Raw genomic sequence first — 13,527 nt, forward strand, 5'->3', positions numbered from 1 at the left:
AAGGAGGAAAGATAATGACTGGGACTGTGTAACTTGGTGAAATCTAGAGTATTCAACAATTGTGATAAAATGTACAAATATGTTCTTTTACGAGGGAGAACAAGCAAATGTCAACCTTGCAAGGTGTTAAAAATGGGGAGGCATTGGGGAGGGGTGCAATCAGCATAAACTAGAGACTGTAACTAATAGAATCATTGTATTAAGCTTCCTTTAATGTAACAAAGGTGATATACCAAGGTGAATGCAGATAAGAGGGGGTATAGGAGAGGCATGTTAGACACTTGACATTGGTGGTATTGTCTGATTCTTTATGGTGAGCAATGTCCATGATCAACTGTACAAATACTAGAAATCACTTCATGAACCAGAACAAATGTATGACAATACAATTAGAAATTAATAATAGAGGGGCATATAGGAAAGAACTATATACCTATTACAAACTATATACTACAGTTAGTAGTATTTCAACATTTTTTCATAAACAATAACAAACGTACTATATCAATACTAGGAGTCAACAATTGAGGGGGGTTGGTTAGGGATAGGGGAGGATTAGAGTTTCCTTTTCTTTTTTTCTTTTTTCATCTTTCACTTTATTTCTTGTCTGGAGTAATGAAAAGTTTCTAAAAATTGAACAAAAATTAAGTGTGATGGATGCACAGCTGTATGAGGGTACCCAGGGGCAAGTGATTGTACACTTTGGATCTTTGGATAATTGTATGGTATCTGAACAATCTCAATAAAAATGAAAAAATGAAAAAACAAACAAACAAAAAAAAAAAAAACAAAAAAAAAAAAAAAAACAAAAAAAAAAGTGACCAGAAAATCATGTTATCAGAAAACTACTTACTGTGTATTTCCATTTGCTCTAAGAGATGTACTGAAAAGGCTGGCCATCCTCTCTTTGTTTCCTCCATCTGTTTTCTATCACTTATTCATATGAACTCATAAGGTTCTCACTGGTTCTTAAAGAATCACTTAGAGAGACCCCCATCCCTCCTCTCTGTCCTCCTATTCTTGGAGAAAAACCCATAAAATCTGAGGGCAAGGAGGGAAGTGAAGTAGGAAGTTACCTGAATGTAAAAGGAGAATTAGCAGTCTTTGTCCTCAAATCAGGAGAAGTAAAATTGGGAGAAACATTCTTGAAGCAAGGCTACTTATTCAAGGCTACAGGAAGTATTCATTCCTCCACCACACTTTGTGTGTCAGTCTGAGGCCACAGTCACATTCCTCTCACATACAGCATTCATGTTTACATACTTACTCATTCAATCAAATGTAGATACAAATACATATGTAGACACATTAAGACTACTTACATTCAGAAAAATTCCCATTTATGCTTTGACACAGACACAATTGCAAGTATTTATAAGAAACAGATATATGCCCACAGATACCAAGACATATAGAGATATGAATACCAGAATTAGGAAGTGAAAACATCAGTGAAACAGTTTATGACTAGATGGGGGAGGGTAGGGAGCTGTGGGATTGTTGGATGCTATAGAAAGTGAAAGAGTGAGTGAGATAGAGACCACATGAACACAAGAAAAGAGTGCTCAGTAAAGCAGCTATAGACTACACTGCTGGATTTCTCTGCCAAAGACAGAGGCTTCAATTATTCTCTGTTGGCACACTCTTCAGGGGCAAGTATTAGGTGGACAAGGCTCTCTCTGGCAACTAACCCAACTCTGATTCCTTCTCTGCTCCCTATGTGTAAGACACTACCCAGGCATCTTCTCTTCTTCCCTATTCCTCCCTGGAATTAGGCTCCTGGTTCCATTTCTCTGGGTCATTCTGCATTTCCTCCTGCAAATATATCTCTGAGTACCAACAATCTTCATAAAATGTGATTTCAAGTCTTAATACAAAAATCCTTACATAGACACACTGTACTTGCATTTTTTAAAATATTTCACCAAAGTGAGAGTAAGAATTAGGTATGCATATACAGAGAAAGAAAAAACAGAGACAATAATTCTACAGAGAAACTATTTCATTACTCAGTATGAGGCAACATGTGAGTAAAGAAGGAAACCAAGATCTGATACTCTCTTTTCCCAAGAAAAGGCACTTTGAGTAGACATTTCCAATTTATAGTGGCATAAAATCTGACAAATTAGGGTTACAAACTTGAAATAATGTTTCAAAGCACCCACCATTCATATATACAATAAAACCATAGATAACAAAAACCAACATTTAGGAATAAGTTATTATTCATACTCACTCCCTAACCAGGAGTTAGAGAACTAAGTGGGTAACAGACATAGAGGGACCAATAATACATGCAAACTTCTATGAACTATAAAAATTTAAGGCCAACAGTGGAACACCTGGTTGAGCATACACACACTGGAAGTGAGCCATCAAGTAAGGGTTCTTCTAAAGCAGCTAAGTTCATCGGAAAAGGTTTTCTCCTTGGGAGGGATGGGCTAGAAAGGTGCAGGGTAGGAGCGATCAGGCAATAACATTTCAGTTCAGGCAATATTCATTTCAGAGTAAACCAACAGAGGTAGGGACCAGCTGTCAGAAGGCTCCCAGCAGCCAGGACCCAAAGCTCTCACTGCATGGCACAGATGCTGTGGGGTAGGAACTCCTGCACATAGGTAGCAGCTGCTTTGGAGAGGTAGGTCATGGTGCCAAACCTGCCACTGGGTGCACTGTCATATAGAAGAGAACAGATGCCAGACGCAGGATCCTTTGCCAACATGACATCATCTGCACCAAGGGTTTTCTGTTTGGTTTTTAAAGGTTGAAGAACACAAGGGAAATGAAAATTACTAATTCTAGCAATTGAAGTCCTGATTAGGACAACTCATAGCCTCTTCCCCATCACCAATGAGTAGTATCTCAGGCTGCTTAGCCAGGAAGGGATCACAGTCATGCACAGAAAGGTGATTATGGGTTTCTAGAAATGTATTTTCCAGTAGATCCTCAAATCATATATCAATTATTTTTAAATTATTAATTGCCTGTGATTTTTCTCCATTACAATGAAATTTTGAAAGTGTGATAATTAAATGATTTGTAGCAGTTAAGAGTCAAATGTTAACATTTACTAATTACCCTAGTTGGACTTTCGTCTGAATCTTTCTAGTACTACTGATTTCAGCTTGTTTTATTTTACCTTGCATTTGATCATTTTTCTCTACCAAGTCAACTTAATGCAAATATACCACAGGCTTTCCAAGGCTAGAGTCTATGCCTAAAGTGATCACGTTTTCTGATACACAGAATGACAACAATCCAGAATATTTAAAATTAGGATAGTCCCAGAAAATCCTGCCTACTTTTAATTTCTTTTGTGTCCTATTCCAGTGCCTTATAGTCCAAAACATCTAAGACATGTTCTTCTGATTGACAACAGTGCATATCCCCTTGCCTTCTTTGCTCCTATTCTGAATCTGGGAGACATCTGGAAAGCTTTCAATAAATAGTTTAGTTTTTTAATGTGATTATTCCATGGAAGTTTTATTAAGAAAATAATAAAAATATAGAATTAAAGTTTCACTTTAATATTTTCTTATAAATAAGTAGCAAAAGCAAAAAAAAAAAAAAAAACCCAAAAAACAAAAAAAAAAAACAAAAAAAAAACAAACAAACCACAACCCAAACGCAAACCCAATCTTTTCTTTCATTAATAGTCCAGAAAAGATATGCTATCAATTGTACTATTATTAAGTTCTTATAGCTACAAAAAGTGCAATAAGAAATTTGAAATATGATGAAAAGCATAAAAGCCTTCTTAGTGCCAGGCAACTTTACCATCTGAAACAACCATAAAAACATGGTGCAAGAGAGAGGTCCCCCTGCAGTCTACTCTTTTGCAAGCAGCTCAGATCCACTACAAAAGGAGCCTAGAAAAAGAGCTATGAGGAAGAGGACCAAAGAAAGTGAACTCAGCTTCATGAAAGAGCACTGAATCTGGTCAGGTTAGTGTCAAACATTCTCCTTTTAGAAAACAAGAGGTTTCCATACCTGTTCTTGAAGGAACAAGTCATTGGCAATATGCACTATTTTTTCCACAGCAATGATGCTTCCAATGCTATTAACTTCAAATCTGCCAACATGGTGAGGACAAGGATGGCTTCAACCAGAAGCTGACAGTACTCTGGCTGAGGTACACGATTCAGGACAGATTCAACATGAACAGAGAATTTAATTTCGCCTGGAGTCATCTGTGATAGAGAAAAATAAAATCACTTCCTAAGAGCCCATCATCCAAGAGGCATCAAGCATCTATTCTGAAAGGCAGTAAATACACTGGAGCCAATAGTACTTCAACCCTCTTGAAAGTAACTGAGTGGGTAAAGTGGTTCATTATTTTTGGGAGGCAGTCTGACAATGTATAACAACAGCCATAAACATGTCAATGTCATCTAACCTATTAACCTACTTTTGGGAATTTATCCAAGGAAATAATTCAAAAGATGAAAAAACAACAGCCATAAACATGTCAATGTCATCTAACCTATTAACCTACTTTTGGGAATTTATCCAAGGAAATAATTCAAAAGATGAAAAAAGCTCTATGTGCAAAAGCGTAAGTACAAGTAAAGAATTTGTAACCTAAACATGGGAATGACTGAGTAAACAATACTATATCATGGTATAGCAACTTCATGCATTTTTCTATAGCCATTTAAAATAATAAATATGATGACTGTGGATAAAGGAAACATTTACATAGAACTTAAAATTGTACATACATGATGATTAGAATTGCAAAAAACATCTACATACTGTTGGATCAAAAATGGGCATAAGGAAGTATAGAGTTATTTTGGGGTGAAGGGGATTGAGCAATAATTTTTGGTAAAATTGTATTGAGTACATTGCCTCCTTAGAGGATTCAGAGACTGAAGACCTGGGTTCAAGTCCTGTTTTTACTAGTTACTAGCTTTATGACCTTGGGCAAACCACTTAATCTGTCTACATTTGTTTCCTGAACTGTAAATTGGGAACTACAATCCCTTCCTTACCTATCTCATGAACTTGTATTGAAGATCAAATTAAATTAAAGTATGAAAGTATTTTGAAGACTAATAAAGGTACTATTCAGTTATATCTTCTTAATTCTATTACTACTTCAAGCTTACACTGTGCTCTTTAGAGAAAAGGCCAGAAAGCAAGTGAAGCCCTGATGCATGGTATTAGCTCTCTGCACTCCTCAGCCTTTTTCTGCAAAGACCTCAGTGTTTTTGAGAATTTTCTACTGTTTAATCCTACTACTCCCAGCTTGCTAATAGTAGTTCCTTTGCTGATTTTATATAAAAGCTGTTTTAAAAAAAATCATTTCTGTGTGATTTGGACAAAAAGCAAAATATAAAAGCACCTGATAATCTATGACTGTGGTCCATGGCAGTGTTTTCCAACCATGGTTACATACTAGAATCATCTGTGGAATTTTATAAAAAATACAGATGCTCAGGCTCTGTCCCTGAAGATTCTAATGCACTACGTTGGAGATGGTAGCCCAGGTTACTTTGACATTTAATTAGAGCTAAGGATACTGATTTATGATCTAATGGTCTACCAGGATCCTACTAGAGAAGGGTAGGAGTGAAAAGGATAGGGGACGTAAGAAGTCACTCATTCTTAGATTTCTATTCCTTCTACCCTCTCCAACTCTGGAAATACTCACATAAACCAAACTAACTTAATCACCCATTAAAAGAAGCTGCCTTTAAAAAGTTAGTGTAGTACATAACTATTTTCTAATATTCCCATTTCTATTTTTTAAAAACATTCTTACTTTTCTTCAAATGCATTTCATGTTCCGTTGATTTATAAAAGCACAGGTCTGTTATTTTGAAAAGTGATCACAGAAATACTTGAGACAGACAAGCTATCAGTCACATAAATGTCAAAGAGACAGTATCTTACCTCTCTAGTAGTTGAAGAAGGAAGAAGAAAACCTTCCACAGGAAGTCCATGACACTGCAAAACAGAAAAAAAAACATATTATCACTAAAGATACGCTAACAATTGGGAGGCTATAAAGAAACACTCAGTATTTCTATGTGTGCTTCATGATATATGCTGAGTAATCACAGGCCAGTGAGAGGCCTTGTAGCCCAAGTGTCCTTGCTATGGGGTCACCATTTCTATGTGCCAAGATGCAGGTTTGGAATACAGGAGGCCCAAGGTTCAGCTTGCACTTAGGGAAATGGAATGGGTAGGGAAGATCTATGTTCTGGGATAGACTAGCTCCAAATATTCAGAGTATCCTCCAAATCTCGGAGGATATCATGCTAGAACTCAGAGCCATCACAAGTAGGTGTTCACAAAGATTTTTTAGGCTACAGAAAAAATACTCTACTTTTCCCATAGTACTTATCCTCTAACATTCTATATAATTTATTTATTATGTTTATTATTTCTTGTCTTTCTCTCCCTGGTTGAATGTAAGTTCTATGAGGAGAGAGACTATTCTCTGTCTTGTTCTGTGACATCACCAATACCTAGAACAGTACCTGGTGCAGAGTAGATGTTCAATAAATATTATATGAATGAATATTCTTATTTTCCTCTTTGTTAGCAACTTAATGATTAAAAAGCAATCATTATATGGTAGGTTAGTATAGGTTAGAGTGAAATAGTGAAACATCCCAAAGTAATTTGGGCAGAGAATAAAAATATATTTACAGGGCCCCCCTTGAGGAGCTGGGGGAAAATGCAGAAATGTTGGATTTCCTCACCTGGATTGTTGCTGATGTTCTCACAAACATTGAGGACTGGCAGTTTGATGTTCTGAGCCCTCTATCATGGGACTTGCCCTTATGAAGCTTGTTACTGCAAAAGAGAGGCTAAACCTGCTTCTAATTGTGCCTAAGAGCCTCCTCCTCAATGCCTCTTTGGTGCTCAGATGTGGCCCTCTCTCTCTAGCTAAGCCAACTTGAAAGGTGAAATCACTGCCCTCCCCCCTACGTGGGATCTGACACCCAGGGGAGTGAATCTCCCTGGCAATGTGGAATATGACTCCCGGGGAGGAATGTAGACCTGGCATCGTGGGATGGAGAACATCTTCTTGACCAAAATGGGTATGTGAAATGAAATGAAATAAAGCTTCACTGGCTGAGAGATTTCAAATGGAGTTGAGAGGTCACTCTGGTGGGCATTCTTATGCACTATATAGATAACACCTCTTAGATTTTAAAGTATTAGAATAGCTAGAAGTAAATACCTGAAACTATCAAACTCCAACCAGTAGTCTGGACTCCTGAAGACGATTGTATAACAATGTAGATTACAGCGTGATTGTGGAAATGCTTGTGGAATGCAGCGTGATTGTGAAAAGCTTGTGGATCACACTCCCTTTATCTAGTATATGGATGGATGAGTAGAAAAACAGTGACAAAAAGTAAATGAAAAATAGGGTGGGGTGGTGGGGATGATTTGGGTGTTCTTTTTTACTTTTATTTTTTATTCTTATTCTGATTCTTTCTGGTGTAAGGAAAATGTTCAAAAGTAGATTGGGGTGATGAATACATAATTATATGATGGTACTGTGAACAGCTGACCGTACACCATGGATGACTGTATGGTATGTGATTATATTTCAGTAAAACTGAAAAAAAGGCAATCATTAAAAAGTAATTAAAATTACTTGCCATTTGTGATTTTTAAAAAATCAAATCATTACATATTAAAAATAACATGTAAGCCTTCTAATCCAATAGGTTTACTGATACTATTGGACACTACCACCCTATATTCCATGTGCCAAATAACATTCTTTGTACATAGACTTGCCAGCCCTCAAACAGAAGTGGAAAGTGATTATGTTACAGCCATACTCTGAAAAGATGGAATGAAGAAACAGGGGGCATTTGTTTTTCCTCTTATATTAGGATCCCAAATCCAGGTTTCGATTTTGTCACAAAATCTCCAGTCCTCCCTAGTGTATTTAAATGTTCTTTCTTTTACATTACTATGGTCTGTAGCTTACACCTTTATTATAACACATTTTAGCTTTGTATTACAGCTGCTTTTAAAAAACACAGGATTGTACAACACATTGTAAACAATGAACTACAGTTAATAGCATAATTATAAAAATGTTCTTTGATAGCATAATTATAAAAATGTTCTTTGATGAATTATAACAAATGTACCACACAAATGTAAGTTGTTAATAATAGTAGGATTTTAACAATTTAATAAATCAAGCCCTCAATCTTGGGGGCTTGTACTTATGAAACTTATTCTTGCAAAGGAGAAGTTAAGCCTATTTATAACTGTGTCTAAGGGTCACCACCAGAGAACCTCTTTTGTTGCTCAGATATGGCCTCTCTCTCTCTCAACCAACTCTGCAAATAAACTCACTACCCTCCCTATTACGTGAGACATGAATCCCAGGGATGAGCCTGGCCCTGGCATTGTGGGATTAAGAATGCCTTCTTGACCAAAAGGAGGAAAAGAAATGAAACAAAATAAAGTTTCAGTGGCTAAGAGATTTCAAATAGAGTAGAGGTGTCATTCTGGAGGTTATTCTTATGCATTATATAGATAGTCCTTTTTAGTTTCTAGTGTTTTAGAAGAGCTAGAAGGAAATAACTGAATCTGTTAAACTGTAATCTGGTAGACTTGATTCTTGATGATTATTGTATAATTATATAGCTTTTATCATGTGACTGTGTGATTGTGAAAACCCTGTGACAGATACTCCCTTTATCCAGTGTATGGGCAGATGAGTAATAAAATAATGACAAAATATATATAGATAATAGGGGGCATAAGGGCTAAAGGATGTTTTGGGTGTTCTTTTTCTTCATTTTGGAGTAATGAAAATGTTCTAAAATTGATTGTGGTGATGAGTATAAAACTATATGATGATACGGTGAGCCACTGATTATATACTTTGGATGGATTATATGGTATGTGAATATATCTCAATAAAATTGCATTAAAATAATAGTGTTATATAGGAACTCTGTATTCTATGCATGATTTTTCTGTTACCTACAACTTCTCTAACAAAGAAAAGAACTAATGAGGGGATGCATACAAGGCAGGACATTCCAGGCACATGGAAAATATTCCAATTCAATGAAGGTTATGGCCAATGTGTAAATTCAATCCAAAATACAGTCATACAATTATTTACTCTTTCATAAACAACAACAAAAATCTATAGATTAAACTTCTTGATTACAAGAACAGTACCTTATTCATCTTTCATCTTATAGTCCCAGTACCCCATTCAGTATCTTGGATAGAAGAGCACCTATTATATGTCTGTAAATTGAACATCATCATCCAAGTATAATTAGAAAGAAAAAATTACGTATTTGTCACCACTGTGCTACAGAAGTTAGCTGGAAGGAAAGCAAGTCCTAGGTACAACTTGAAAGGAACATCACCAGAGCTTATGATCTGAGAAATCAACTCTCCCCTTTCCAAAAGATCACCCGACCTTATCTCTGGAAGAATATTTTGGTATGCTTGGGGAAAAAACATAATTAAATGTTTTGAGGTGTTGGAAGAAATGTTCTTCACTAAGGGCAATGAAGCAAAAAGTAGAACTAAGAGACTATGAATGAGACCTATAAATGAGTTAACTCTAGTCTTCTCCGTTCTCTAAATTTGTCACCACCATAATGGTGTGATGTGCCTTTAAATGTCTTTGACAAAATGGACCTTTGCAAGGAAAAGAAATACTGTTGACACAAACAGAGCCTTTTGGACTATTAGTAGCATTATGACTTTGCATCTTTTTAGTTGTTTTCATACAGAAAAATACAGGTAAAAGCTCCTTATACAAACTCCCCAGATGCTGCAGTTGTTTTATTATAGTGATATTTGGTTATGAATAGCACATTGCTAAAAACAACATTTTCAGTCTACCATAGCTATAAAGAGAGCTCTTTAGTACCAAATTAATTTTTTTAGTAGTAAATGTATCACAATGCCCTGAATTAGAATGTGTCAGCTCAACTGTGCCCAAAAGCAGAAAAATGATGAGTTTTTAAATCTCATTTATAAACAGTACTATAGTAACAACAATGAAATGAAACTAAATTATCAATAATGCCATCATAACAAATCAACAGTTTTGTTTTTATATTTTCTTCTGGGTTTTGTCCATATGAGTATAAGGCTTTTCCATAATTGGAATCATATAATTATATCATGTCTCAGCAAAAGAGACCGGGGTTTTCAAGGGAAGAAAGAAAGGGATACCCACAATGCATTATGCTCACCTTCTGCAAAACTTTCCATACTTTTTGATAAAATCCAATTGGGACCCTGTTCAGTGCTCCATCCAGCCTTCTTCGGCGTTGCCATTGACCTTGTTGATTATCTTTAGATGTTTGCTGACCATGTGTGCTAGGAAAGGATCCACTATTTGGAGTAATAGAGGCTGCTGGTGACTTGGGAGAAGAGATGGGGAAATAATACAAGTTAAAAGTTATCTCTGTTTCTCTGGAGCACAGTGAACACTAAAAACACCTAGATTTATCTCCTCAGAATGATAAACCACATATTAAGTGGAACTCTCAAGATAAAGATGTTACAGTGAAACTAACAGACCTTTATGTTGCTAGCACCAATGTAAACAAGTGTAATCCTTTTGGAAAGCAATTTGGTGATATACAAAGACCCATAAAAATATTGATGACAGAATTTCCAATCTTACAAATTTATCCTGAGGAATAATTCAAAAGAAGGAAAAATCTACCTATTTTAAACATGTTCATTAAAATTATTGCAATAATAGAAAATTTTGAATCAATCTAAATATCCTGAAGTTAGGGGCTGTGTAAGTCAATTATGACAAAGCAACTCAATAAAATAGCATATTTAACAATTTTGAAGGCTTAGAAATATATAAATTTACAGATATAGTATGAAGTTCCAAAGCTCTCCCTAAGGGAACTGACTTTATTTGGAAAAAGAGAATGGGAAAGTTCAAGCCTATGGATGTTCTAAAAAACAATGGAGATTTTGGTTATAAGTAATTAAGAGGAGGCTGGTAGCTCCACGAGAACAGCAAGCTAAACAACAGACCAGCTAGAAGTTTAACAGACAGAACTAGGGAAAGAGTCAGCTAAGTAGAGTCCTCCTGGAGTCAGAACAAGCCTTAAAAACTACCTGTGAAAAGGGGACCGAATTTAACTCAGACTGTGGAGCAATTTATGCCCCAGAAAACTGTTAGAATAGAGCAATCAGCTGGCAATCTGTGAAGGCTAACAAGTGGATGGATGCATGTAATACCAACAGAGGGAGACAACTTAACAGAAAGATGAGAGAAAGAGTCACATAGAGCCCTGCAAAACCCACTGTTATCCCAGGATGAAGGTGCACAAGTCTAAGATTATACCCTCTGAGGAATGACATCAAGAGGTTGCACGCTGCAGGGAAAATAGACTTTACTGAAATAGTTCAGTCAAGTCACTCAATAAATGAACAACAACAAAAAGAACAAAAAACCAAGAAAAACAACAGGCTATGGGGGTTGGGGGAGTGTGGTGGTAATCAGTATTCAGAATTCCTACAATATATTACCTAAAATGTCCAATTTTCAACAAAAATTTACAAGATATGCAAAAAAACAGGAAAACGTGAGTCATACACAGGAAAAAAAGCAGGCAAAAGAAACTGCCTTTGAGACGGCCAGATGTTGGACTTAGCAAAGTCTTCAAAGCAGCCATTATTGATAAGAGCTCTGGGATATTATGATAATTGTTTAAAATTGAGAGTGATGATTGTACAATTAAGTGAACATAATGTGAGAAACTGTTTATCTTGGGACAGGATATATGTTATGTAAAATTAGGAACTCACTACTTAATAAATTAGGCCCTTGACTTGAGGCTTGCTCTTGTGAAACTTAGGGCTGTAAATGGGAGGCTAAGCTTTCCTATAATTATGCCCGAGTCACCTCCAGAGAACCTCTTTTGTTGCGCAGATGCGGCCTTTCTCTCACTAAGCTCAACTCGGCAAATAAATTCAATACCCACCACCCCCCACCACGTGGGACATGACTCCCAGGGGAATGAATCTCCCTGGAGACATGGGACATGACTCCCAGAAAAAGCCTGGCCCTGGCATTGAGGGACTGAAAATGTCTACTTGACTGAAAAGGGGAAAAGAAAGCTAACAAAATAAGTTTACAGTGGCTAACAGATCTCAAATAGAGTTGAGAGGCAATCCTGGAGGTTTCTCTTATGCAAGCTCCAGCTAGATATCCCAAATGGCCACAGCATGCCATGCCCTTACCAACAGTAGTTCCAAAATACCTAGGTCCCTATTTGAGATTCCATAAAAGATTATCTCACTAAGTTTTATCTCTCAGAAACTTAAATCCACGAGAGTGTTCCTATGCCAGACAGGTCCTAAAACCCAGAGGCAACAGCCTCTTTAAGAACAACAATTAGGTGCAGCCCCCTTCTGTTGGGAGCCAAATCGCCACATCCTAAACCTGATGGCAAGGCCTCAGGTTCAACAGAAAACATTACTGTGGATGTGCCGCACAGCGGCGGGCGTGGCCCCTCGACGGATCCTGGCAAAGCCTACCACCGATGGACTATTGCAATGCTGATTCTTTTAATCTTTGTGCTTCTGCTTTCTCTTTTTCTTTGCTAATGTTATTATTTGGGATATACTCTGGATAATAATCAAAGATATGACAAAGTGTTGGGCACCTTCCGATGATTTTACCTTTCGATGAACCCCCTCCTCCACCTATGAGAAAGCAGCCACCCCATTTTGCCGCCTGAAGCCCCCTTGTCCCTTTCCAGACATCCTCCTTTACACAAGTTCCCCCTTTAACATCCAAAAATATTTCACTGAGAAAGTGATTAGAAGGCCAAAGCAGAAGCAATGTAAACCACGTAATTCATCACCCAGTTCCTTGACAGGCCCCGTTGTTTGCTGAGGTTAGAACTGAATCAGGGTCAACACGCTCCACTAGTGCCTTATGGCTGGCCTCGGGCAGCCAGAACATACAAGAAATTCTTTGGGCACCCACCCCACGGGCTTATGGTACGAGAGTAGTTCCTCGTATGAGCCCACAGCTAATTTACTTTAGGTACAAAAACAAGCCCTTCTAAATAATTAAAATAGCCAAAACAGAGATCATTACTGAGAACAAGGAAGAATATTATGAGGAACTTGGAAGGTCTGCACCGGAATAGAGTTGTCTTAACATAGGGATGAAAACACACACTGCTGGGTCCCCCCGCCCTGTTCGGACCCCAATGTCCCCTGGAATTGAGTAACAATGGTTTTGTGATTTATATGCTGTGCTTGCCAGCTCTCACCCGCGTGATCCAGGTGCAGAGCTTATGTAACTTTGAGCTATAAAAGAAAATCACTTTTTCATTAAAATTGTCAGCCTTGAGCTTTGTCCCAGATACGCTTGTGTCTGATGTTTTTCTTGCAGCGCCGACGCCGACCCCCACTTTAGGACCCTGTCACGTTTGCTGAGGCAGGACCTCGGCACCCTTCCCCATAGAGTAAACATCCTCTTTCAATATGAACAAGTTAGGTAGGTTGCTGCCTAGACACACC

The 13,527-nt window shown here is 37.3% G+C and overlaps 1 protein-coding gene across 1 annotated transcript in view; it reads right to left on the reverse strand.

The window, feature by feature from the left end:
• Nucleotides 1-2,080: 2,080 nt before the first annotated feature.
• Nucleotides 2,081-13,527, reverse strand: part of PHKA1 (phosphorylase kinase regulatory subunit alpha 1) — a 277,140-nt gene continuing 265,693 nt past the window's right edge. Inside the window, 5 exon segments of the mRNA XM_037821427.1 lie at nucleotides 2,081-2,743; nucleotides 3,988-4,067; nucleotides 4,070-4,187; nucleotides 5,896-5,949; nucleotides 10,215-10,385. Coding sequence (XP_037677355.1) covers nucleotides 2,570-2,743; nucleotides 3,988-4,067; nucleotides 4,070-4,187; nucleotides 5,896-5,949; nucleotides 10,215-10,385 — 597 coding nt within the window. The 3' untranslated portion in view covers nucleotides 2,081-2,569.

The sequence above is a fragment of the Choloepus didactylus genome, chromosome X (assembly GCF_015220235.1).
Source record: "Choloepus didactylus isolate mChoDid1 chromosome X, mChoDid1.pri, whole genome shotgun sequence".
In the NCBI taxonomy this organism is placed as follows: domain Eukaryota; kingdom Metazoa; phylum Chordata; class Mammalia; order Pilosa; family Megalonychidae; genus Choloepus; species Choloepus didactylus.